The following is a 27,653-nucleotide window of genomic DNA, read 5'->3' on the forward strand; positions in this document are numbered from 1 at the left end:
GTGGGAGTTGACTCCTTACACACGCTTGTCCTGCCCTAAACTTGTGCCCTTTTTCCCTCCCTCCCCCATCCTCCTCCTGTTTTTAGGAACTTTCTTCCCTTTGTCTCCATGTCCTTAGAGCGGCCACCTGCCTGGACATCTGCAGCAGCAGGACAGAGGTCCTGCTGAGTAGGTGCCTCTACACGGCATCACCCTTCACACCGCAGCCAAGCCGCCTGCCTCGGGGAGGCTGGCGTGAGGACACATGAAACACGAGAGCATCTGGTTCAGTAAGGTACTTGGTTAAGGACTATTCCATACACAGAAATAATAAATAACAAGGAAAATGCTAAATTAGACAGACAGACAAACATTAATGAGCAGGTGATGAGAGAGAGAATAACAGAGGCCAAAGCCTGCCAGGCACTGACTGACGGGCCATTAAAAGAATTACTCCAGCCTTGGAGAGGGTCAGCCTCAATTTTGTAACTGATAAGAAGGAGGAAACATGGTTAGCATGAATATTAAGGGATATTCAACAGAGTTTGGTGGACTGCATGAAACTTAGTATGGGGTGTTATGGGGAAGGTCCACAGACACGGAAAGAGAAGGATCAGGGTGGAACAGGTATGGGAAGATGGTGAGGAGGGAGGACGGAGGGGTCGGACGTGTGAGCAGGCTATTGGGCAGGACGTTCACCTGACTGAGCCCTGCCCCTGACCCCTGCAGTCTGGCCTGTCTTCTCATTAAACCCATTCTTAATTACCTTTTCTGTGTCATCTCACCATCTACCCTGTGTGCCAGCCCCCGGCACATAGTCGTCCGTCACCCTCCCAAATGCTGTTTGCAAGCGTGCTGAGCTTCAGACTTGAAGTAAGTGCAAAGTCTCAACCACAACAAGAAAGAAAATGTGTTTTATTAAGTAATTACAACTTGCCAGCAGGTGCTCAGCGCAAGCAGGCTGCTAAGCAAGCAGCTCCTACAAATAAACACAAATCCGGTGGAACCAGGGTAACAGGAGAGAACCTGCACAGACCATAAGGCAACTCCATTCCCGATGCTTTCAGACAGGCTTCACTTCTGTCAGGCAACGTGCATCAACAGCGGTTGAGTTTCCAGCTTGTCTTTAAATGGTTTGAAGCGGGTCAATCATTTTCAACACCATTTGAAACAAGGGAACCCTGTTTGAAAACCAAAAGGCTGAAGTTCAAGTGTCTTCAGAGCTCGAAGTACAACTGTCCACTCGGGTACCAAAGTGAAAATGAAAACACACCGCTTCTCGTGCGCTGCGTTGAGCTGCTGTGACTGTAAAGCAATAAAATAACCACAGTCTCACTTCCAGACAATACCTTTCCGTAATGCATTCAAGTAAAGACTGAAAACACAGAAAACCAGCCTAGAACACACAAATGCAGCCTTTATTTCCCCGGTGTAACTGGGTGAATTCAGAGAGGTTGCAACCTTGCCATTTCACTTGCAGCTGTCAGACACAAAGCCTGAAAAGTAGGTCATGGAAAAGTTTGTTTTACCTCCTTTTACGAGCTTCAACAGGCACAGAAAGCATCTATTTTTGTCTTCTATAAAGCCACGGAGTGAATTAGAATTAGACTAAGTGCACCAGACTTGGGCAGCTGCTCAGCGCTCGCTAACGGAGCCGTGCCACGTTCCACTCGTTGAGCTGCTGCACTGGAAGCATCACAGCATTCCCTGATAAGAGGAATACCAGCAGATAAGAAAAGCACCTTGGAAAGTATTTTCACAGAATTACTTTTTATTAAGACTCAAATCAGAAAATTAGCAGCTATTTTTATCTCTAGGCAATAAAATGGAGAGATGTGATTTTATCTCTGTCTCCTTGAAGTTGCGAAAGCTCAGTAAAAAAAGTTTTTGTAATGGTGTTCAGAAATAAGTTATTTATCTTGCTATGAACTGTTGTGTCACCCCTAAAATGAAGCACAGCTTCCCCAGCTTGCTCACTTCTGACACTTTTTCACAACTTAGCGACCTTAAGTTAAGACACAAGTAAGGTAATAGTTCTCAACACGCTTCCAATTGAGGTGACAGACAAGGCATTTCAGTTACAGATTTATCAAATAAGAGAAAATTCTGACACATTAAATGCTTCTGACAGCTTTTTTTGACTGAAAGAGAAATACCAGCATAACGGTAGCAGAGGAAAACTTATCAGTGCTCAAGTAGCAGCTTCGTGCTCAACGAGCACAGCGGAATACCAAAGCCACCTCAGGAAGAGCCTCGACAGGCTGGAGGAGTGGTGCGGTGGAGCCTCGTGAGGTTCAACAAGGCCAAGGGCAGGGCCCTGCACCTGGGTCGGGGCAACCCCCAGTATCAGTACAGGCTGGGGGATGGAGGGCTTGAGAGCAACCCTAAGGAGGAGGACTTAGGGGTACGGGTGGACAAAAAGCTGGACATGAGCCACCAATGTGCGCTTGCAGCCCAGAAGGCCAACTGTACCCTGGGCGGCATCCCCAGCAGCGTGGGCACAGGGTGAGGGAGGGGACTCTGCCCCTCTGCTCCGCTCTGGTGAGACCTCCCCGGGAGTCCTGCATCCAGCTCTGGAGCCCCCAGCACAGGACAGACATGGACCTGTTGGAACAGGGCCAGAGGAGGCCACAAAAATGGTCAGAGGGCTGGAGCACCTCTGCTGTGAGGAAAGGCTGAGACAGTTGGGGCTGTTCAGCCTCGAGCAGAGAAAGCTGCGGGGAGACCTTAGAGCAGCCTGCCAGTGCCTGAAGGGGCCTATGGGAAAGCTGGAGAGGGACTTTTACAAGGGCCTGGAGTGATAGGACAAGGGGCAATGGCTTCAGACTGAAAGAGGGGAGATTTAGACTGGATATAAGGAAGAAATTCTTTACTGTGAGGGTGGTGAGGCCCTGACCCAGGTTGCCCAGGAAAGTGGTGGCTGCCCCCTCCCTGGCAGTGTTCAAGGCCAGGCTGGACGGGGCTTTGAGCAATCTGGTCTGGTGGAAGGTGTCCCTGCCAGTGGCAGGGGGGGTGGAATTCTGGAAGGTCCCCTCCAACCCAAACCATTCTGTGATTCTAAGAATTAACTCAAGCAAACGTCCTTACACCAGATTAATGTTATCTTGTGATCACAGACAATCTTGAACTTAGGAAGAACCCCCATACCTGCTTCTTTTTAAAGAGGAGCACCTTCAGCTTCATAGCTAAGGCCAGTATACAGCTACGGTCTTTAAAAAAAGAGAGTGGTTTTAAGTAACCTTCAGTTTATCACAAACTGGAGTGAAATATGGATACGAACTGGATGTCAATAGACAATTACACCCGACACCATCACTGCCAGTGCGAAAGCTGCTACACTGCTGGTGAAGTGAACGAACTCCCAAATGCAGCATCAGGGCGGACAGAGGCTGTGTCTGTAAACTGGTCTCCAGCACTAATAACAAGACTTTTCTTTCCTTCTCACTCCATTAATCTTTTAAATATTACAGTGACATTCAACCTTTTAGCATGCTGACAATGCTGAAGAATGTTAGTAATAAAATCCAGGTAATTCACTCTCTCAAAGCGAGGAGAATCTGCCAACTCACACCAAGTCAGCGCTTCGGAAGTGGAACATGAATTCCCACGCTACTTCTTTGAAATGAAGAAACGGCTGTACCAAACATCCTGACTTCTTCTGTGTGTGCTGACAGCAACGATTACTGCCAATGACTCTGAGCTGGCTACACAACACATCTGTTTTCGTGAATTTTTTTCATGTCCACTGGGAGATTTCATTTTTAGGAATCTATGCAGCTAACAAAGTGAGATCCACTATCTTAAAATGACAAACAGATCGATTAACCTGATAATTGTTCTGTTCACACTATTTGATGGCAAAGTATGCAAAAAATCCTCTCTTAAAGATTACATGCAGAGCAATCAAAAAAAAAAAAAACCATAGTGAAAGTCTGAAGTGAAATTTGTTGCAGCGATGCCTTATTTCTGTCGTTGCAATAACTCTCTATTTATACGCCATTAAAACACTCCTGGAATAAAAAAGCTTCACAGATGCTTCTGAGTACCTTTTCTCTAACAGAGCTCATACAAATTTATGCTAAATATTTCCCAGTAGTCTAAACAAGGTGACTACATCATTGTCACCTATTGCCAATGAGAGCTTTTTAATATTGCTCCTACACTACTTATTTTGAGTTGGAGCTCAAAGTCCTCTGTTTGGCATCTGGAGTTGGCCACCTTCTTAGGTTGAAATGAAGAATATCCATAAGATGGATGGTCAAGCGCACGCTGCTAACCCATGCCTAAACCTTAATTTAGCTAGCCCTTTGTTTTAATGCTCTACAGGCAGGAGATATTAATAACATTTTTGTGTAACTACCACAAACACACCTACTGGTTTAGATAATCATCTGTTCTACAGGTCAATTATCTACAGAGTTCTGGCATCTTTAAGTATTTTACTTAAATTCCTTAACGAGTGAGGGCAAGTGTGACAGCTCATGTTTACCAGGCATCTCAGAGTAGGAGCACACATAAATAATACGGAGAGCTTCTGCAGAGCTGTCGTCACAGCAACACGTTCAAAGCAAATGTTACGTATCTACATTTAGAAGCAATTAATTGTGCCCAGAAGAGCCAGCTCCTCTCCACTGAGAGCAAAGGGTGTCCCAATGACAAGATCAGGTGTAGATGTTGACAATGCTATTTGAAGCGAGATGAGATTAATTCTGCCCAGAAATCCCACATATCATCTGCCGAAGTCACCTAACCGTAGATATTACTTGGTATGGGTTTCATGTTCTACCTGCAGTTTTATACTCCCTGATCCCACCATATGTAAATCCACAATCTTTTTTCCGCTCCATAAAAAGGCGCATGCTACCAAGTCAATGAATACTTCAAGTAATTAATACTTGCACCTGAGAAAAATACTTTGGGGATACCTTACCTATTGCTCAAAAAACAATTTTGTTGTGACTGTTCTATCGCAATACCTAGTTTTGAAATCTGCAGCTTTGCACTGCTCCTTGCTACTTGATTGCTCGGTGTCCTTCACTAAATTCTCTGCATATTGTTCTTGCTGTTCTCCTCAGGTACTTTAGCCTCTTGGCCCTGCTTTGGCCCTTTGCAGTCTCCTAACCCTGAGCTATACCAAGAGACTGGGGTTGGCGTTAGCCAGTGTTGACAAGATTATATATTTTTTTGAATAAAGATTGATGCCTCCATGTATAATGGACTTTGCACACAGTTAAACCAAATACATGACGCCCATTTACCAGCTTTTTATCTTTTTGATGTAAAGACATTTGTAACAAAGAAAATGAGTGATAATAGGACTTTTGGTAACATCAGGGAAAAAATTAAATTCCTGTGCTTCCAGGCTTCTCTACATTTCCAGTATTCCCCCTTCTATCCAGGAATGACATTGATACTTAAGGCAAGTCAGATTACACAACCATCTCATTTACTTACAGATTCTAACAGACAGATTTAATATAAAATACAAACAAATTAGAAGAATAACAAAACTAATACACATAAACTTTCACTTTATGGACTTCTTTGTCTTCGCATTCTCTTTGCTTATCGTAATAGTAGAATGTATTGTCCCTTCTCTGAAGTTTCTTAACAAATCCAGTTTCTGGCCAACACTCTACCTACAAACAGAACAAAAAGGATATACATTCATCTGAACATGCTCACATTGAATGACGTTTGTGCATTATATTGCAAAGAATATAGGGTATACTTCCATGGGAAAACCTCATTTGCATCTGAAACTAATTTGCTATTAATTTGCTTAGCTTTTAAAAAAAGACTAGGAACAAGATGTCAGAAACCAGTTTTCTGGCCTAGTATAAAGAATTATGTGATCCGAAGAGTCTAGAAATAATGATCTAAGAATATTTGATAGACTAATTTAAAACGTGGACTAGTCAAAGCTTTTAAAATACGTCATTTAGGAATAAAACATTGATGCTATTCAGTTATCCAGTAATCTGAAAGGCTGAAAGATTCCACTTCTGTGAGACTGACACACACTTAAAAGGTTTCTGCGGGATCCTTCTGACCATGAAAAATGTGCTTCTCATTAGCAAATTCATAAAAATAAAGTGAGCTGTATGTAACACAGTCTCAAAGGCAGCAGGATCAGTCCTGCAGGAAACCAGCACTGTCCCGGTGCTCCTCGGTGTTCCACAAGGCGAAGCTTTAAACTAAAGGCTTGAGCACTTGTAGGTTCAGCAGCTTTATGGCTTATTAGCTATCTGCAGCTTGAACGCCTGTGACTACTTCTGATCAAACTGAACCTTAAAAATTGGGTAGTAAGAATCTTACTTCTTTTCTAGGCAGGGCTGACAATCGGATGTCAAACTAGAGCGTTCTCTGATTGGAGACTCCCAGAAGCGGTAGCTGCATCACTTACCCTACTACTTTGGGCATACAGCTGAGTTATTTGCATTCTCTGTCTAAACAGAACAGCCTTAATATCCATTCCACCTACATTATAATTGCAGCATTAATAACAACTGCGTTATGGAAACATAATATGGAGTAAACAAGACATTTCAAGATATGTAACTTGAAGGAGAATCACTGCCAGATCCTGGCAAGTTTGAACAGAATTCACGCTCATTCTGCACGGAGTGGTGTTCTTTAACTTTTATTGGGGTTTAATTGTCTGTGGTTATGCCCTGCCATAAATCTTAAACAGACTGATCCTACCACACTAATTACAGGATTTCCTTTCGCACAGTTAAAGGAATTTACACCACAGCCTGTACAGTGGTATCCAAGCCCATGACAAAGGAATAAACTGCATCTTATGATGCACATCAACTTTTTGCTGTGTTAAGAGTTAACTGCACGAGGAGTGACTTTCTTAGGAACATTCTTCTCTTTCTCATGTGCACAGAAAGTTAAGATATTTCAAAAACGGATTTTTCAAACTGTATTTGCTGCATTGGAAGATAAATTACCGACCTCTGATAAAGATAATACGTCGTTTGTTGTATTAACCTCTTGGCTGCTATTTTGAATCTCAAGCAGCCACTGGATATCTGGCCATCATTCATTAGCTTGTTTGATGCACTAGGGAGCACGGCCACCAACTGTTGTGAGCAGAGGGCCAAGTCCTTGATGTTCTCCGTTGGTAAAAGCCTGTGTCACAACTGCCTTTACCACAGTTGGCATTAAGTTTTTCTGCTGCGGACAGTTTCAACAGAGCCAAGTTTTGAGTGCACACGAAGTCTGATTATGCTACCACGCAATTCAGCCGTAAAACCGAAGCCGGTAGCAAGGGCACCAGACTGGCTCCCTGGCCGATGAACGAGTTCCCCGTCAGGTCTATCGGCAGAGTAACGAGGAAACTTCATGGAGAACAAACTTTGATAAATTCCTTTCCTCAAAACCGAATTATTCCTTTAGATAGCAGCTACACCTGTTGAAAGAAATCTAGAATGCTTCCAAATGCATTAGAGAGAAGGAGCAAACACACAGGCTGGGTAGAGTTTCTGTTTCACTTCTGTGAAGTAAGCTATTCTGCACAGTTAATAATAGCCCAAGAATCCAAGTCAGACCTGGGAGAAAAACAACAGCCTAATGACAGGAAGTAAGCAGCACCTCTATTTTTATTTCATCTTTTAACATGAGACAGATGTTTAAAGTTATAACCCTTGCAGAGTTCTAAATCTTACCATATCAACTTGTTTTACTTGTTTATATTCAACCTCATCTCTGTATCCAGCTTGCTGAAATCTGTATAAGTTTTCTATCTCATCTGACCATTTTTGGGCATGATGTATAGATTTTGGTTGGATGTCAGCTTTAGCCATGACTCCAGAAACTTCAGACTTTTTCCTGAAATTAGATTTTTAAAAATTAAATAGAGAGGACGGAAGCAAGTGATTTTGTTAGGGACATACAGAAACAGCCAGAACAAAATTTAAAAATAAAGGAATTACAGACAGTACAATATTATTTTCCCCTCAAAGTCTAAGGTTAAAGAAGAAAAATGTTATAAGTCGTTGGAATCAAATTAAATGCACTGCTTGATCTCAGACAAACCCAGGTCATCTATACTTGTATATACACCTCTACACCTTGACTTTACCTACCTAAAATTTATTTGTGCATTTTGATGCATTAAAAAATATAATATGCAGTCATTTTTTTAGTTTCATATCTTCACCATTGCTATCCCTTTGGGGCAGGCAGTTTTTCAGGTTTTTGTTTGTTCCTGCTGAAGGGACTCCAAAGTGGGAACCACAAAATGAAGAGCTGGTCAGTTACTGAAGAACAGCAAACACTCAGGATGGGAGAGGAGGGGAAAGGAGAAATGCACTGCCAGTCACATGGCCAGCGGAGATGACAAAGAAGAGGTCTTAAGAAATAAATGTGATGAGGAGGCAAGGCACACAGCCTACTAAAATTCATCCTATTCTACCCTTGCCCCATCAAAATCTGCACTGACTGCCACTGACTTCCTCCTCACACAAAACCCATTTGTGAAATCTGCTGAGAAATAGGTTAATCAATGGCTAAACCTGAACAGAGCAGAACTGCGACATGATGAAACTCAAACTGGGAAAAAAAAAGAAGAAAATAAGCAATGAAAAAAAAAGTGGAGTCAGTAGAAACTCTTGAGGGATGGATTTGAACTATGTTTCAAAAAAATATTAATCATTTGACTTCCACCTTATATCTGAATTTCACTCTATTGGCTTTCATGATCGTGTCTTATTCTGCTACCAAAATAGAACTTTATGCTGCTTCTGCAAGCAAAACACATAAAGCACTACCATGCCTAGCAGATACGATCATAAACGAGTCCTCTCCTTGTTTTGTAATGTCACCAAGCTTGAGCTTCGTAATTAGAATCATAGAATCATAAAATCATAGAATCATTACGGTTGGAAGAGCCCCCTAAGATCATCAAGTCCAACCACCAACCCAACACCACCGTGCCTGCTAAACCATGTCCTGCAGTGCCACATCTGCACTTTTTTTGAACACCTCCAGGGATGGGGACTCCACCACCTCCCTGGGCAGCCTGTTCCAATGCATACACTTTAATACAGATCAATAAAAATACACACAAGGGCTCTCTTCTGGCACAGTTTAGCACTCCAAACATTCTTTTACCAGGCTCTGCAGCACTTCGTAACTGAAGGCAGCCATTTGCTAAATAAAAAAAGGTGATTTTCCCACCCAGTTATGAGGTGTCACATACAAACTAACATGCTGAGCACATATCCTTATTATAAATGTTCAGTAGTCTTTGATATACCTGTCTCCACAGAATTTTTTTTCTCCTTTGCTGCAAAGGGCCCTTTTGTAGCCATTACAGAATTTTTCATACACTCTATGCTCATCTATGTTTGATGAGAACTGTTGTCAGCTGGGACTCCAGACAATCAATATTATTAGCAATAACACTAGAACTTAATAAATGCTAAAGTATAATGAATTTAAGTGTCTTGTGACAACTTACATGTTACTAGTGTCAATTACTTCTTTACAGGATGTACTGAATTAATCTAATGAATGCGCTGCTTCAAGACACCTCGCTATGCATGGCACCTCCCGAGTCACCATTAATTCAGATGGCCTGTTCACAGGCGATCCTGCTCAAAAAAGACATATAAAGGTCACATATTTAAAGTGCTGGCTTGGTGACTTCAAATAGTAAAAGCGCTATCCTGATATTTTTAGGCTGCTATTTAAGCCCTTTAAAAGTTGTACTCTTTGTCTATTGTAGCGCCTCTGAGTTCCAGGCACAGAGCTGGTTTCATTGTCCAAGAGCACGAGACGAGCTGTACTCCAGAGAGCCTACAATTCAGGGAAAAGACAAAAGGCAGCAGACAGATACAGGCAGATGAAAGAATGCAAGAGAATGGTAAGAAAATACTCAGCATAATACTAACAGTTTTTAATTAAAGAGAATTGTTGAATAGTGAAGTGGACTCTGCTAAGACGACAATGTTTGCCTACTCTTAATTTAGGGGAAATGGTAAGATTTCATATACCTCTGTTTTGGCTTTGGGAAAACAGTTTTTAATGTCAATCACAGCACAATTTCTATGGCATCCTAACTAGGCTGGGCTTGCATATGGTACTTTCCTTAATGCCTATACAAGTGGTAAAAGCATGTGGAAGGAGAGTGTCTGCTCCTTTAAGGGCATCTGGTCAAGAGCCTTTTTCAGTGATTCATAAGGGATGATAAGAATCACAGAATCACAGAATCACAGAATGGTAGGGGTTGGAAGGGACCTCTGTGGGTCATCTAGTCCAACCCTCCTGCCGAAGCAGGGTCACCTACAGCAGGCTGCACAGGATCTTGTCCAGGTGGGTCTTGAATGTCTCCAGAGAAGGAGACTCCACAGCCTCCCTGGGCAGCCTGTTCCAGGGCTCCGTCACCCTCAGAGGGAAGAAGTTCTTCCTCATGTTCAGACGGAACTTCCTGTGCTTCAGTTTGTGCCCGTTGCCCCTTGTCCTGTCACTGGGCACCACTGAAAAGAGCTTGGCCCCATCCTCCTGACACCCACCCTTCAGATATTTATAAGCATTTATAAGGTCCCCTCGCAGCCTTCTCTTCTTCAGGCTGAACAAGCCCAGCTCCCTCAGCCTCTCCTCGTAGGGGAGATGTTCCAGTCCCCTCACCATCCTTGTAGCCCTCCGCTGGACTCTCTCCAGTAGCTCTTCATCTTTCTTGAACTGGGGAGCCCAGAACTGGACACAGTACTCCAGATGAGGCCTCACTAAGGCAGTGTAGAGGGGAAGAAGAACCTCCCTCGTCCTGATGGCCACACTCTTCTTGATGCACCCCAGGATCCCATTGGCCTTCTTGGCAGCCAGGGCACACTGCTGGCTCATGGTTAACCTGTCGTCCACCAGGACACCCAGGTTCCTCTCCACAAAGCTGCTCTCCAGCGGGTCCACCCCAAGCCTGTACTGATGCATGGGGTTGTTCCTCCCCAGGTGCAGGACCCTGCATTTGGCTTTGTTGAACCTCATCAGGTTCCTCTCTGCCCAACTTTCCAGCCTATCCAGGTCACGCTGAATGGCAGCACAGCCTTCCGGTGTGTCTACCACTCTTCCCAGTTTGGTGTCATAAGAAAGGGAGGAAGCCATAAAACAAGAGCATATGGGGACACAAACCTGATCAGCAAACGACAAGAGAAGTGGTGATGAGAACCAAACCTAATTTCACACTAATTCAACGAGGGCATGTGAGAGTGTGAGAATGTTTATTCCAGCAAGGTTATCTGATCTGGGACCTTGTGAACTGGGAAACTAAGGGAAGAAGGGGAAACCAGAAACAAAACATACAGAGACACAGACCTGACAAAACAAACATAGAGACCATGACAGGAAACAAACCTCACCACTCACACTGATCTACGGGCTATCAAGAAACTGTGGGCGCCACTTCCAGGAAAGATCAACCTGGACTTTGCAACTGGTAAGACTGTAAACCAGGGGGACCCCAGACTGGAGGGGTTGCAGGAATTGATAGAGCTGTACAAACCCATGAGGGATGGGCAGGGGAAGGGGAGCAGGGAGGAGTAAAGATGGGAATAGGCAGAGAGGGGTATAAAAGAGGTCAGCTGTGTGTAAAACACGGACAGTCAGTACACTTGCCTGGCTGAGCCCTGCGCATGATCATCACAGTCTGTCCTACCTTCTTATATCTGCTTCTTAAATCTTAACTATCTCTCTGTGTAATCTCACTTTCTAACCTGTGTGTATGCATACTTGCAAGGACTAAGTGCCAGCTACTGGTGGGACCTGTGTAAGAGAAAGCTGGTGCCAACTCCTGGAGTCAGACTGGGGACACAGGCGCCCTGCAGCCTGTGGTGTCAGCTGCTGGAGCGAGCAGGGGTCCCAGCATCAGGGCGTCGTAGCTCTCTGGATCCAGGGCGGATCCTACATACTTTGTGCCCGGAGTGTCAGCGACTGGGGGAACCGGCAGGAGCGGATTTAGTGCCAGCTACTGGAGTCAGAGCAGGGTGTGGGCAGCCCTGGCCTGTGCTGTCAGCAAAGGGAGCAGCAGGCGAGTAGCGGACCTCAGGTCCAGGCCACGGGGCAAGCAGGCACGGCCCGTGCTGGGACACCCAAGGGGACTTTCAGAGTGCACGAGGGACAAGCGTGTGAGTGCATGTTTGCTAGCAAGCAAGTAGGGGACCCAGGAAACAGGTAAGGGGGCCTGGGATCTGTGCAGGCATGCTGGGCAGACACAGGGACCCACAAACACATGTGGGCTTGTGAGCCTAGAGAGCAGTACATTTGTGCCTGCGCTAGCGAGCTGCCATTGCTGCCAGCCAAAGGGAAGGGACTTGTCTGTGTGTGTTTTATCCAAGCCCTGTACGGAGGTGCTGTTGAAGGCAGCACCTTGTCTGCGGCAGCCTGCCTGACTAGGGGCCTCTGACACACGCTCAGCTTTGCTACTGGTCGAGCCTGCCAAGGGGAAAGCAGCAGTCGCGTCCCTCAGCGCGGGCACAGGCCCCAAGCCCCGGGAGGGGGCCAGAGTGGCAGCAGATGCCCGCCCTTCTTAGACCACTTCACGCGAGCCAGCCTCCACAGGACCTGCCTGGGGTCCCGGGAGAGTCGCTGACAGATTTCCAGTGACTTCCCCCGACTTTGCACAAGCGCTTCTTGTGCTCGCCAAGGCGTTCAGGCAGACGTCTAGGCCCTGGCCCGAGGGACCGCTGTCAGCCCGCCCTGCCCCCTCCCGGCCTCCCGGCCCTCAGACAACGCACCTGGGGCGAGGCCTGCACCGCGGGGCCGGGCTGCCCGGCGGGGCCGCGGACCGCGATGGCGGCGCTCCCCACAGCGCCAACGGCCGTCGCCGGACGGCGTTGCTAGGCAACCGCCCATCCGTTCCCGCCTCCGATAGGCGGGCAGGAGGCGGGGCCGCCTCGCGATTGGCTGAGGGCTCGGGGAGGCGGGCCCGCGAGGGGCGCGTGGCGGAAGCGGCGCACCGCCCGCCGCCATGAGCCGGTTCGGGGGTCGCGTGCGCGAGTACCCGGCCCTGTCCATCGACCGCTTCGACCGCGACAACCTGCGCGCGCGCGCCTACTTCCTCTCGCACTGCCACAAGGGTGAGCCACGCCCCCCCGTCCCCATGGCAACGCGCCCCCAGCCCTCCCTGCCGCCCCCTGACGGCTCTGCCTGTCTCCCCAGATCACATGAGGGGGCTGCGCGCGCCCGCCATGAGGAGGAGGCTGCGGGGCAGGTACGGGGGGAAGGCGCGCGGCGGGGGGGGGGGGCGGCCGTGGGGCGGCGGCGGGCGCGGGGCGAAGCCGGGGGCGAGGGTTGAGGGGCGAGCGGGCTGGAGGGGGCCGGGAGAGGCCGTCTCGTCCAACCCCTGCCGCGGGCAGGGACACGCGCCGCGGAGCGGGCTGCTCGGGGCCCCGTCCAGCTGGCCTGCAGCACCGCCGGGGAGGGGGCAGCCACAGCTTCTCTGGGCAACCGGGGCCAGGGCCGCACCGCCCTCACGGTAAAGAATTCCTTCCTTGTATCCAGTCTGAACCTACCCTGTGGCAGTTTAAAGCCGTCACCCCTTGTCCTGTCACTCCAGGCCCTTGTAAAAGTCCCTCTCCAGCTTTCTTGCAGGCCGCTTCAGGCACTGGCAGGCTGCTGTAAGGTCTCCCCACAGCCTTCTCCTCTCCAGGCTGAACAGCCCCAGCTCTCTCAGCCTTTCCTCACAGCAGAGGTGCTCCAGCCCTCGGACCATTTTTGTGGCCTCCTCCGGCCCCGCTCCAACAGCTCCAGGTCTGTCCTGTGCTGAGGGCTCCAGAGCTGGACGCAGGACTCCCGGGGGGGTCTCACCAGAGTGGAGCAGAGGGGCAGAGTCCCCTCCCTCGCCCTGTGCCCACGCTGCTGGGGATGCCGCCCAGGGCACGGTTGGCCTTCTGGGCTGCGAGCGCACACTGGTGGCTCTTCTCCAGCTTTTCATCCACCTGTACCCACAAGTCCTTCTCTCAAGCCCTTTATCCCTCAGCCTGTATCGGTACTGGGGATTCCCTGACCCAGGCGCACTTGGCCTTGCTGAACCCATGAGGTTTGTGAATCCCTGAGGATCCTCGCTGCTGTTGCTCCGTGGGAGTGTGTCAGTGCGTGGGGACAGCGCCGTGGCTGTGCTGCGCAGGAGGCCAGCTGCGCTCTGAGGTGTGTGAGCAAGCAGGCAGCCAGCAGTTTGAGGGAGAGACTTGTTCGCCTCTGGTCAGCACTGCTGAGCCCCATCCTGGCCTCCCCTGGACAAAACCCAACCTCAGTGTTTTGGAGCAGGACCACCAAGCTGGTCTGGGGCTGGAGCACGTGATGTGTGCGGAGAGGCTGCGAGCTGGATGTCTTCAGCCTTAAGAGCAGGAGACAACCGTGTATCGCTGTTTGCAGGTAGGGGTAGAGAAGATGGAGCCAGACTCTTCTTGGAGGTGCCTAAAGAAAGGGCAAGGGACACCTTTTTCTCCATGAGGATAGTCAAACACGGGAACGGGCCCAGGGAGGTTGTGGGCCAGTTCATAGGCACCATTTCATTTATTAGAGTAGATATTGCATCTCCTCAAGTGTGAGCAGAGACGCTCTCTTTGCCTGTCAGGTCTCTGTGCACTGTGGAAAAGCTAGAGCCTTGTAGGAGGTCTCCTGTGTTCTGCTGCATGCTAACTGTCCCCATTGCCTGTTCCAGGGAAAGCACACGTGTCTGAAGTAGACCTTGGCGGGTATAGAAATAAGCAAAGATGTGTGTACGTGTGACCATGTGCCACACACTCTATTTATTTCTGTGCAAAAAATACGCATGCACAGGCACACACAGGTAAGTCTTTGGGTTTTCTGCATTGAAGAAAATCCTACTCAACAAGGTGGAGTAATTCACCTTGCTCTGACTTCAGGCTGGGGCAAGACCGCTCCTGCAGGTGTACTGCTCTGCAGGGCTCCTCAGATGAGAGGGGTCTGAGCGCGTGTTTTGATGTACTAGGTGCCAGGTGCTGATGCGTCATTAGATTGTTCCCTGCCTCTGCTCTAAAAAACAGTCATCTGTGTTTTTTGTCTCCTCACAGCCTGAAAGTTAAATTATACTGCTCACCAGTAACTAAGGAACTGCTGCTGACTAGCTGGAAATACAAGTTTTGGGAGAATCATATTGTGAGTTTTTGTTTATTTTTAAATTATCGCTTTCCAAACAGCGATTCTGTGGAAGAAGCAGCTTCCCCTCCTCAGAAATGTCTAAATGTTGGTGTTGATACAGTGTTTCAGGGCTCAAGTTACTACATCAGTATGCCTTTTCTTGCTGCTTGCTATATGGGATTGGTTTACTGTTGTTTGCTGTTAAATCTTGGTTTTCCCTCCACAAAATTTATCGTTTTCTTTCAACTTTTTTCTCCTTCATTTCCTTACCTTGCTCATGACTCTTTGCTCCTGTTCTTATTTCATTTCCCCTTTGCTTCATTTAAAGTCTCGTATTGCTTGGGCTATGTGTAAGCTTTTAGTTACATTATTCTCCTTTTGCTGTTTGGAAAATGGACTGTCTCTAACATGAAAATGTTGTAGTGATGTAAAATCACCAGAGAACTTAGTTTACTTGATTTCCACTATTTGGAAACAGAAAGATTTAATGATTTGGAGCATGAACATGATTCAGGGCTCTGTAAAAAAGACTCTGAGCATCCCTTAGGCGTGTTTGATGTGTGAAGGAGCACAGTGTGTGTAGGCAGCAATTCTTCTAAGCCTTGGACCGGCAAAAATGAAATGGGGTGGGGTTGTGGTGACTTTTTCATTGGTGTTGGTTGTTTTTTTTTCTTGTTGTTTTTAAGCTGGTGTCCGTTTGCTTCCAGTATCCCTTGAGTTTAACCTAGACGAAGAGGTCCCTTGCGGGGAGATGCCTGTAAGCTATTAGGAGTTTGTATGAGAAGTAAAAGGAAAGTAGGCGGTGCTGGTCCTGAAATCCCTGTTTGAGAAAATCTTAATCTGGGAAGAGATGCCAGAGGTACCCATGGTACAGTCTAAGATGAAGCACGATTAACACAAATCAACACAATTAAAAAAATACACAGATGTTTGCAGCTGCTGCTCCCAGGAGTGACTGCTGGTAATGGCATGAGCTGCACAGGCCCTACATCAGATAGTGGCTGTAGGATGTCTTGTTCACAGGCTTTGTCTTACAATAAATAAGCTTTCTACTTGCAGCGTGACTGGGAAATGAATTAACAGCTGATTTGATATTTGCCAGACTGAAAGAAGCAATCACGATATCAGCTTCCAGACAAATGTTTTTATGATTTCCAGTCTGACCTTTATTTGTAGCTACGGCATGAGAGGTTTTTTTGAGTCTGATGCTGGCTTTAACATTTAAACTATCAAAGATGAGGGGAGAACTCTGCTGGAGATATTATCATTTATGCTTATGAAGCTGAACTGTGGCTGTCAGTGAAGAATTCTTCACTAAAATGTGACAGTTGTTTCACTGCAGTAGGAAATTTGATAATTACTGAGAAATATTGAGCGTACAGAATTTAGATCAGCTCTTGACTTTATTCAGCTTCAGAAATAGCATATGATAAAATTAGTGTTGATTTTTAAACAGGTAACTTGTGCTAGTGGCTCTAGCCACCTTTTTTTTTAGTAAAAATACTTTTTGGCACACGTATCTGTGTTTCGGAGCGAGCTCCGAGTTTGGTGGTGTGGTTTCTGGTGGAGAAGCCAAACGTTACCATCTTTGTGTGCGTACCAGCTGAACAGATCTCATGGAGCTGCCCAGAAGTTTGCGACGCGGTCCCTTGTGAATCCATCTGGTGCAGTGAAACCCAGCGTGCTGAGGAGGCTGCTCAGCTGAGAAGCTGGAGGTTATACCGAAGGAGCGCAATGGCAGCAGACTTTCACTTGGGCTTTTTTGGGCAGGAGAATTATATACGAATGTTGTCTGAAACAAAGGAGAAAAAAAAAATCCAGGCAGATGGGAGAGGCGCCCGCATTCCAGCACTAACCTTGCAGACAGCCACAGAGCATGTGTGTTGGAGGACTCTGGTTTAGTAGAGGATATGGCAAAACAGGGGATTAATTGCAGTCTATAGATTAATAACTCCTATGCAAACACAGAAATGCCTGCGGCCTGTGATTTGTGGGCTCTGCTCCTGGTAACAGGGAACAGTGAGGAGAAGTTGTGCTGCCGCACAGAGACCTGTCCGAGCGAGATCCACTGGTGAGCTCTGGGACTGGGACGTCTCGGGCTTTGCAGTCAGCCAAAAATCAGGCATGGGATCCAGCCAAAGAAGCCAGCGCTGTTGCTGTTGGAAGTCCAACGTGTTCTAACTTTTTTAGGCACAGACAGTTTGACTGGGGTACCTCCATTTCATTTTTAGACAACTTTCAGAAAGTTTTTTTTCCCCACTGCAAATGGAAATTCATCACTTTAGTACTACAGGAAAATGGGCTTAATTTTACAGGCTTAACATTAGCCGCAGTGGGTACTAAAGATGTCTACATGATGAATACTTAGCTGTAAGCATGAAACAAAATGTTCAGTAAATCCTGTAATGCATTTATTCATTTTGTTACAGGTTGCATTGGAAGTTGAAACTCCAACTCAAATTTCTTTAGTAGATGAAACATCTGGTGAGGTAAGTCACAAAAAAAAGATTCATGTCTTTGTAGTGGGAAGTAATGATGTTTAAATGAGCATGGGAAACAGATTTCACCTGTAACATCCCAAGTGGTCAAGCTGTTTTTGAAATGCGTGTTCTCCGTTTCTGAAGATGTGCTGCCACGTGAATTCTTCTTCCCCGCTTTGTTCTTACTATCATATCATTTTTTTGGTAATGTCTTTCTGCGGTATGAGTGATCTCCAAGTTACAGCTTTCTCTTGTGATTTTTTACACCTTATATTTCCTGGCTTATTTAACAAGCTTTAAGTGCAGGACTTAAAGGTCTGGTAGAGCATCTCCAGGCAAAGTGTATTGCAGGATGTTTCCCTGGTGCGTGTTCACTGGGAGCCAAGGACATAGGACGGTCTTCTGGCTGAGCGGCTTTCATGGGCACCACACAATATTCAGTCATCTCTTCTGGCACGACAGGACGGTCATTGCCGTTCAGGGTTTGTTGGAATGGGAGGAGACTTTCTTCTTGTTCAGAAGTGATGCTAAATGCTGCAAGAGGCTGTGGAGAGTAATGCATCGCTTTCACTGTGTCAGTGGAGGTAATGGCAGTACTCACTACAGCGTGAAAATAATGCTAACCGTCTCTTCCAGAAAGAAGATATAGAGGTGACACTTTTACCAGCCGGTCACTGTCCAGGATCAGTCATGTACGTCCTTTCAGTACTCTCAGTGTCTCTGCTGAGCAATTTGTCCTGTAGAGTTCTCACCAAGTACTGGTTTTTTTCTAAGTAGAAAAAGCTAGTGAGTTTAAAATTCTTACTTGGAGATAATACTGTTGTGGCAGGGCCCGCCAGCTTTGGTTGAGGTTGGAAGATCACTGTATTACCTGGGATCTGTCCAGACAGAAGTTGTTGCCTTGGCGGGGCAGATTACTTTTCCCCATGCCTAGGAATAACAACTTTCTTGATTTCAGCTGTACTTAAAAATAACATACAATACTGCGATTAAAAATAAATCCTCCATTTCTTAAGTATGACATTAAAAAGAAGGCACCCAGCTTCCTGGTACAGAGGCCCAGTAGATTGCTTTGGCTGCAGCCGGGCTACCCTTGCAGAATCTGTGCTGCTTTTGTCTTCGGCTCTGACCAGCCTCGGCGCAGGTCATTTTCCAGACATACCGAGCCTGAATTATTGGGTTTCTTTGAAATGACTCTAGGGCTAAATTGAGCCCAGTATTTCTATGACATCATACACTAGTCACATAGACCGCTCTAAGTCAGGTAACAAACTGACACCTGGCTTTTAGTGCTTGACGTTGTGGAGTTTGACCACGGTGTTTCTGTTTGTAGGTTTTTGTTTGAAGGTGAGAATGGCACTGTGCTGTATACGGGGGATTTCAGGCTTGCAAAAGGAGAAGCAGCCAGAATGGAGCTTTTGCATTCAGGGACCAGGTAAGGCTTCAGCTCTTTGTGGGATTGATCCCACAGGCGTGGACAATGCAGGGATAATGTACTCTTTTTCCTCTTTCTTTTATTTTTTCTTTCTGGATTAAATATATTTGCAGTCAGGCAGTAGCAGTACTGCAGTTACAAACCCCTTGGACTTGCTCTTTGTAATAAAGAGAAAGAATTGCCTGCTTTTGAGGAGAGAGGGAATGGTGTATCTTAGTACTGTGGTGCACTGCACGCTCAGATATCATCACATTTCTCTCTTTCAGAGTAAAAGACATCCAGAGTGTGTATTTGGACACCACTTTTTGTGATCCCAGATTTTATCATATACCAAGCCGGGTAAGTCTAAATAAGCTGTGAGAAGAAAGGTCCTAAAGCCACTAATTAATTAACCACCCCTTTGGTAGGTGCACCTTGCAAGGCAATGCCATTTGGCGTTACCAAATCACAGCGCTTTGGGAGTATCTTTGATGACGATTCACAGAACTTTGTAAACTTTTCAGGAGGAATGTTTGAAGGGGATCTTGGAGTTAGTGCGAAGCTGGACCTCGCTGACTCGCTATCATGTTGTGTGGCTGAACTGCAAAGCTGCTTACGGATATGAATATTTATTTGTAAACCTCAGTGAGGAACTTGGAATCAAGGTAACGTTTCTGTGATTGGCGCTTTTGAATAGATCCCCAGTAATGATCGTGGCCAGCCATCGAGCTGGAAGGGGCTGTTCGGAGGTCTGCTGTACGTGAAGCCATGCACGCTTTCATTAACCACACTTAAAAAGTTACAGCTGTGCCCAGAGTGAGCCAAGTAGTGGATTTCAGTCCGGAGAATCTGGGCTCTCCAGGGAGAAGTTAATCCCCATTTTTCAAGCTCTGTCTTTACCTCTCTTGCTTTTGTCTTGTGAATGATAAAAGGCTTCTCATTTACATATGATATTAATAGTTATTCTTTGATGAATATTCATCCGTCTTCAGCATAGGAGGTATGTTCTGCTTGTTCTAGACGTCCAAGTTACTTTTGGCTAACACTCCTCCACTTGGACATTACTAGTGGGTACTAGTTTAGTAGTTTAAATGCCTACCGGCATTTGCGGAGAGCAGAACTACATCTGTACAGTTGCTCCAGCTGCACTCTGGCAAACACCTCGAGCTAATGAAGAGTGAACTCCGCCTTTCTCTAGGTGCACGTGAACAAACTGGATATGTTCAGAAACATGCCAGAAATCCTCTACCATGTTACTACAGACCGACACACGCAGATTCACGCCTGTCGACATCCTCGGGTGCGTAGCATTTTGCAAAGCCTCTGCTAACGTTGCTGTGGAAGACTGGTTATAGGTGCTCATGTGTCAGTGCTAGCGTGCTGATGAAGACTTGGGCCAAACGGTGGCTTAATGCAAAGGAGAGGGAGAACTTCAGTTAGTGCATTTTTTAAAAATAGTAAAAAAAAAATCATCTGATGCTAGAAATAGTTTTAATTGTATTTGAAACTTGGAAGTTGTATTGTTAAATGAAGACAAGCAGCAGATTAGACCAGTTGGGTGTTATCCCTTTAAATCTGTCAAAAGCAGCTCAGACGGTGCCTCCCGCAGCCACATACAGAGCAACTCCACCACCTTGCCTTGTTGGCCTGTCTTTCCTAAAGAGTGTGTAGCCATCCATGATGGCATTCCAGTCATGCGAGCTGTCCCACCACGTTTCTGTGACTGCAATGAGATCGTGGCCCTGCGACCGCACACAGATCTCTGATTCTTCCTGCTTATTGCCCACGCTGCTGCACTGGTGTACAGACATTTCAGGGAGGAACTCCAGCATGCTGGTTTCCCTGGAGGGGTGCAAGAGGATCTGCCGTGTCCATGCCCACCTTCATGGTTGTTGGCCTTTTGCTTTTCAGCTTGGGACACAGCTGAGGAATATTTGTCCCTGCTCTGATTAGCCACTCTTAATCCCCAGCCAGATGGGATGGCTTGAGCACTGTGACTTTGCCCCCCACCCCCCCGAGTCCTTCAGTTTAAAGCCCTCCACACCAGGCTGGCCAGCCTGTTGCCAAAGATCCCCTTGCCTCTTCTAGACAGGTGGGTCCCATCCCTCTCTAACAGGTTATTATCACTGAAGAAAGTCCCATTGTCATAAAACCCAAAACCCCCACGGCAGCACTAGCCACGAAGCCAAGTGTTGATGCCCATGATGGGCCTGTTTCTCGCTGATCCCCTTCCTCCAACGGGTAAAATGGAGGAAGAGATAACTTGGGCACCAGAGGTTTTTGCTTTCACCCCCAGGGCTTTGAAATCTTCCTTAATTCTGCCAACAAGCAGGAGGCAACAGCAGAGAGGGTTTAAAAGGAGTTGGGAGTGAGGTGAAAACTTGGTCTGGCTAGATACGATGTTGTTCAGTTTCTGGAGGAGAAAAGGTCAGGATTACACTTAATTTTGTATTGCATTTGCAGGATGATGACTGCTTTCGATGGAACAGACTGCCCTGTGGGATGACTTGCCAAAATGGAACTCCCTTGCACATAATCAGCATCAAACCCTCCACCATGTGGTTTGGAGAAAGGATCAAGAAAACCAATGTGATAGTGAGGTGAGCATTTGGGCCCGGCAGAAACCTGTTGTTTCAGGTGCGTATTGTGCCTGATGCTTGTAGGACTGAAGCTCAGAATGGACTTTTTCAGAGCAGGTTATGCTTGGCTGTTGACTGAGGATGAGGAGCAGTTACCTGATTTCTGTGCCTCTTTTTTTTTTTTTTTTTAGGACTGGGGAGAGTACATACAGAGCTTGTTTCTCTTTCCATTCTTCATACAGCGAGGTTTGTATACTTGCAGCACTGAGTATACATCGATTTAAAAAAAAAAAATTACAGGAGTTTTGATTATTTTGGAGTGGATGAGATGACCTGTCACAATATAAGACATAAGGGAATAGGAAGTTCTGGGTGCTGAAGACAGAGAAGTCTGTTTTAATAGAGCTGCAGAAGAACATGTCAAGGTAGGGCAGGATTACAAGCCTAGTTTTTTGTTCTCAGAGTATTGGTTGCTGCTACAGTTGTCTTTTTATTTTAGATTATTGTGTAACTATGCAAGCTTGGAATTATGGTTTTCAGTATGTTGTTTATCTGCTGTGACTCAGTTTTGGGTGCGTTTGCCTTCTTTTCCCTGCCCGTGCATTTAAACAGAATTTTCTCATGTCATAGCTGCCGCTGTTTCTCCTCTTTCTGTGTTAAAAGGAAATTGGTCGTGGCAGCATCCTCTCCAGAATCACACACTTCCATTTAATATGACTTGACAAAGTTCTTAGAATACCTCTCTCTCCTAAGAAACTGAACTGAAACTGGATTAGTGCTAACGACTAACCTGTTTCAAAGCCTTGCACATACAAAATGGAGATTGTTCAGAGCCCTAGGAACAGTCCTGGTTTTAAGATCCTGGTTACGTTTTAATTTGCTCTGCTTTGCAGAATTTTAAACAGAGTGGTGCATAGAAGATGGCAGCTTTGCTGGCAGAATGCGGGGTAGCGTGCTGTAACAGACCCTTCTGGTTTTGCACGTGGAGGTTTGGGTCCCACTGGTCTGTAGAGACAGGATTGTCATCTGCAAACTGTGGCTGTTTTCAGCACGCAGCTCTGGTAACACCTCAGCTGGAGTGGAGCTGGACACAGTTCTTCAAGAAATTTACTCTCTGGAGAGCATCTAGAAGTCCATGGAGTAAGGCCTGGGAAAAGTGACATGTTTTGTCACAGTGGACTTGAGGGGAGACTGTAGGAAGAGCCTCTGGGGAAGGGACTGCTCTGATCTGCACAGTTAGGGACATGAAGTCCAGTAAGAAGAATGCAGCTCTGGAAAGACCTACGGCAGTACGGACAGTGAGGTGCTGGATCGCGCTCCCTAGGAGGGGTGGTCTAGCCTTTTCTTTCGGAGATAGCGACGGCCTGCGTAGTGGTTGGTGGTTGCTGTGAGGCGGCTGGGTGAGGCTGAGTTCTCAGCATCCTTTCAGACCTGTCTTCTTGCTACGGAGCTATCCCTGTGGATAAGAGCGTGGCTCCTGGGTCTTTACATGAGACAGCTGGTAGTACTTGTTGTGGGTGTGCTTTCATTAGCGCTGCCACTAAGTGACGTTACTAACCGTTGATGGAAGTTGTTAAACCATTTCTTCTTTTCTTCAATGTAGATAAAGGATTTTCTGAGCTATATCCGTCCTGTGAACGTGTATCCCAATGTTCTGCCAGTGGGTGGGACGGAGGACAAAGTGATGGAGATGTAAGTGGCTGCTGAATGGAAGTGCTCTGAGCTCTGCTCTTGTACAGACAACCGAATCCCTCCCGAATCGCAGCCTCTCAAGCAGGCCCTGCCTTTTGCTTTACTTCTCTGATAATCGATTAATTTTTTTTTTCCCCTGTATTCAGTCCTGCAAACTTCAGCTTTCTGAAGAACACTTGTATGTCCTGCCAGGTCTGGGAGTCTGTACTCCACACACTACTTAAGTGTACCTGTAGAGGGTTTTCTGCCATTAAACTCTGGGTGGAATCTGAATACACATCCATCTCACTTCATTCTGTGACCTATTTCTATTTGTCATTGCTACTTCTCGGAAGTCCCCTTTAAAGAGGGTTTCCCTGGGGACTTGAACTCCTGGCCTCCGTGCAGCATCGCGGAGGCCTGCGCTCCGGTGCCGTTAGAGGTTGGCAGCTTAGAAAGCGCTCCGATGGCGCAGCAGGGCAGCGGTATCGCTCACTCTGGGCAAAAAGAGGACTCGTTTCTTTGTTCCTTTTCATCTTTAGTAAGAAAGATATTTTACAATTGGGGAATAACGCGGCAGTCAGATTTTGAAGCCTGTTGTCTTCTCTAAGCAAGCGACTACAAAACAGTTTCCAAATGGTGTACATGTTTTAAGATAAATATACAGAAATGACAGATTTCTATATTTAAGCTGCCTAAGCTCACCAATAAATATTGCTGCCTTTGCTTTAACACTTTTGCTGCCGTGCCTGTGAAAGGCATGAAGCGGTGTACTTACATCAAGTTAAAAGATTTACTTCTGCTCCTGAGAGTATCTGCCGAGTTCTGAACATGGACTGACTGCTTTTCTCTTTCCCGCCAGATTAAAGCCATTGTGCCGGTCGTACAGGAGAAACCTGGAACCCAGGTACAAGCCCTTAGGAACCCTGAAGAGAGTCCACAGCAGAGACTTATCTGATACAGGTAAAGGTTAAATTCTTTCATTGCGGTGCCCTAAATGAAAGGCTGAGACCAAGCAGAAGTGCCAAAAGCCACCATGCTCATCAGAGTCCGTCTGCGTTCAAAGCAACGGTTAGAAAGGAGAAATACAGAGTAAAGGAACTTGGGGTTCAGGAGGGTGAGAGAGCACTGACTGTGTGAAATGGTGTTTGCAATCTTAAAACGTACTTCATGCTGAACTGCCCTGTAAGTGTCTGGAAGGGTTCCACCCCACTGTCCTGGACCATCCCTAGTAAAGCTGTTTCTGACTTGACTTGTGCCACCTCCTGCGTTGAGGGGGACAGAGTGCTGTGTCAGTGGAATCTCTTCATTATCTCGCACTGCTGGCCTTTTAGCACCTTGTAGCTTTTTTAACTTCTTAGGTGAATGGTTGCCTCTGCAAAGCCACTTGGGAGCTGGAAGCCAACTTTGGGCCCGTTGCATCCTCTCTGGCTATTTCTGAAGTCCCGAGTACACAAGGGTGATGCAGGCCTGGCGAAACACATCAGGTCTGAACACAGGTGTCTACCAGGGCTCCTTCTGATCTGCCACAGCTCACGTGGAGGATGGCAGCCAGCTGTTTCCTCAGAAGGCACCGTGCTGGGCACGGCAAACGCTGTCATTGACATCCTGCTAAGGCTCCATCTGGGTTAAAGAACTCTTTCCTCTCCTCATACTAAACAAATTTTTATTAGAACTTTGCTGTCAACAGAATTTTATCAGAGACCAGAACTTTCCTTAAGTGTTGTTTTTTTTTTTTCTTCCTGTTCTTTTCCTGACAGATGAAGATGATCTCTTTGACTCGGAACTACCCTCTGCAAGGCCTAAGATTCCAAAACAGCAGAGAGACGAGAGCAGGCCCTCCAGCACAGGACAATCTGAAAATGCTGAAGGAAACATTAATAAGAGCACAGAAAGCTGCAAAGCAACCCCAACTTTCACCTCCCTCAAGGTAGACTTCATGGACTGTGAGGAATCAAATGATGATGATGAAGATGATGAAGAAGAATCTGAAAAAAATATAGTTCAAATTCTCTCCCCTGAGCCAGACGCCACTTCCACATCAAATTTCAATGGAGTAACGAGCGACCAACAGGAGTCTAATGCCAACATCCCTCGCTGGGATGCATTTTTTAAGTGCAACAAGCTAGAAGAAAGCTCTGAAAATGAGGACAACTTCCCATCTTCAGCAGATGCTGGCGGGTCCCAGTCGCTCTTCAGTGATTCGGATGGAGTAAGCGACTCCACGCACATCTCCTCCCAGAATTCTTCTCAGTCGACATACATATCGGAGCAGGGCAGCCAGGGCTGGGATAGCCAAACGGACACGGTGCTCATCACCTCCCAGGAGAGAAGCGCCTTGGACTTCAGCTGCTTCGGCAAAGGCGGGGGCAGAGCGGTTATTCCTGGGTGGCAGGAGGCTGCCAGAGACGGTCAGCCTGAGGACAGCAGGTGGAAGCCACCGGGTCAGAGCAGATCTTGTGTCCATGACGCTGCCGGTGACTTGAAAAGCAAAGGCCGTGAGAAGGACGCAGAAGCTGGCACTGCTCGCGTTCAAGGTGCGCCGGTGGAGTGGAGCGACGACTCCAGGACTCCCGATCTAGAGCTGAGGAGGGACTCCCAGAGCTCCTCCGACTTCGAAATCCCCTTGACTCCTGACGCTGAAGCGCCTCAGCCAGACAAACTGCACTGTTTATATACGAAGCTAGCAGCAGGCGAAAACATACTCAGTAACAAAAAAGTCTCCTGAAGACAGGTGGAACTGGTGACATCGTGGTAATAACTGAACAACTGAAAGTTGTTCATTAAGCTGGAAATTATTTTTCTCTTTAGAGCCGATTACTATCCGCATCTATGCTATTTCATGCAATTTCTTCAGAAATACCTTACTGTCAGAAACAGACATTTGCAGCCTGCGTCACTTCATTGTTCCTTCCACGAAATGCTGAAAGGGAAGCATTCCTAGCAGGGACTGCAAAAGCCTTCTACCTCCCAAGGTTCAGTTCTCCAGAACAGTCAGGAGACAAAAAATGGACTAAGAACTAAGGGTAGAACACTAAATGGGATTTAGTGTGTCTTTTTATCATGAGCTCTAAGAGTTTGCCTTTGATATATATGTAATTTCAGGTTTTAATAAAATACCACGTTTTGAACTGTGGGGAGGAACACAACATCTTTCAGGAACAACCATGCAAACAATGCAATAGTTTCACTTTAATCCTGAGGTTTCAGTGCAGTTATTTTTAAAAAGAACTGCAGAACAGACTAGAGAATTACTGACAAAAGTTTAAAAAAACCCCAAATTGTTCTTTTCAAGCAGTCTCTCTACCGTGAGCAACCATTGTCATCCACTTTTAACTCCTCAATGAGGCACTATATGCCACTGCTTCTGGTTTAGATCTCGCTCATTGCGAACAACTTATCACCAGTTCCTCCACGTTTTGGTTTGTTCTGAATTGTTTTTCAGAGCAACTTAAAAATAAAATCCTGTGGCACATGGTTCCAGAGGCACCAGCCTGCTCTGGAGGCTGTCACAGCAACAGAAGCCGACCTGTCACCCTGGACAGGCTGTTATGTCACTCAAGGCTCTGGTATTACCAGATCTCATCTCTGCAACATTTCCATTGACTTCACTGAGTTCAGACATGTTTAGATGTCTTGATATCTAGACAACAGGTTCTCCATGCACGTGTGCCTGCCAAATTCTCAGCTTCTAAAATGGAAACGCAGTTAAGGTTTTTGTTAAATTGCAGCACCTACAAAAATGCCTGAACAGCAGAAGCTATCTCTCAAAGTCTATGTGGTTTCCCATCCCTGAGGTCTTTTTAAGTCCCAAAGAATTAAGCAGACTTTTAGTACGACAGCTCTCCCCTCTGAGCATGTCTTCAGTCTTTCTGCCATCCTTGGCGATATGTGAATGTTAAACCAGCCAGCATTCTGCTGCTGGGAACAGCGACGGGAGGGTGGGTATGGAATGGCCGTCATCTCTGTGTGGTTGTAAGGATGCTCCAGTCCATGTCCTTCTCTGCTGTCACCTTGCCCTCTCCCTTCCTGGGATTTAACATAATTTCCACATGTGATCTGTCATTTATTTCAAGCAGGCTCGAGTGACTGAAACTGCTGCTGTAACTACTCTGTGAATAAAGTCACACAGAGCAGAATTTCTTCTGTTGGCTTGTTCCCTTACCTACCTGTAATTTGAGGGCTGTGCTTAAATGTACAAGAACCCCCTCTGCTTTAGACAAGTCAACAGTGTAAATTTATACCAGTTCTTACCAGCCATAAACAGCATAGAAAACACATGACTTCCTCATGAGGGCTCTACTACAGTCCCTATAGTGCTAGAAAATTTGGGTACAGAACAGCATTTAAGAGGTTGCAGTCTTAAAGCAAGTTCTACTGCTCCAGTTACAGCGAGTTTTGATAGGCTAAGAATTTTTTTTG

General features: G+C 46.4%; 2 protein-coding genes across 4 annotated transcripts; one reads left to right on the forward strand and one right to left on the reverse strand.

Moving 5' to 3' along the window:
* Positions 1–4,935: 4,935 nt before the first annotated feature.
* On the reverse strand, positions 4,936–12,812 carry MEIG1 (meiosis/spermiogenesis associated 1). Of its 2 annotated transcripts, XM_075427653.1 has the most exons (4): positions 12,720–12,812; positions 9,452–9,584; positions 7,656–7,818; positions 4,936–5,618 (listed from the first exon to the last, which is right to left on the reverse strand). In XM_075427653.1, coding segments are annotated over exons 2-4 (294 nt in total). In that variant the 5' UTR covers positions 9,454–9,584; positions 12,720–12,812; the 3' UTR covers positions 4,936–5,489. The 2 variants fall into 2 exon arrangements, with proteins under 2 accessions (XP_075283768.1, XP_075283769.1); XM_075427654.1 differs by lacking the exon at positions 9,452–9,584.
* A 120-nt stretch (positions 12,813–12,932) lies between these two features.
* DCLRE1C (DNA cross-link repair 1C) lies at positions 12,933–26,367 on the forward strand. Of its 2 annotated transcripts, XM_075427647.1 has the most exons (14): positions 12,933–13,061; positions 13,144–13,195; positions 15,021–15,105; positions 17,517–17,576; positions 18,204–18,259; positions 18,901–19,002; positions 19,269–19,341; positions 19,506–19,646; positions 20,180–20,281; positions 21,445–21,581; positions 21,752–21,806; positions 23,164–23,252; positions 24,094–24,194; positions 24,992–26,367. In XM_075427647.1, exons 1-14 carry the CDS (start codon positions 12,953–12,955, stop codon positions 25,957–25,959), a joined length of 2,130 nt encoding a protein of 709 aa, XP_075283762.1. In that variant the 5' UTR covers positions 12,933–12,952; the 3' UTR covers positions 25,960–26,367. The 2 variants fall into 2 exon arrangements, with proteins under 2 accessions (XP_075283762.1, XP_075283763.1); XM_075427648.1 differs by lacking the exon at positions 18,204–18,259 and having other exon boundaries at positions 12,999–13,195.
* The last annotated feature ends 1,286 nt before the right edge of the window (positions 26,368–27,653 follow it).

The sequence above is a fragment of the Opisthocomus hoazin genome, chromosome 8, assembly GCF_030867145.1.
Source record: "Opisthocomus hoazin isolate bOpiHoa1 chromosome 8, bOpiHoa1.hap1, whole genome shotgun sequence".
In the NCBI taxonomy this organism is placed as follows: Eukaryota; Metazoa; Chordata; class Aves; order Opisthocomiformes; family Opisthocomidae; genus Opisthocomus; species Opisthocomus hoazin.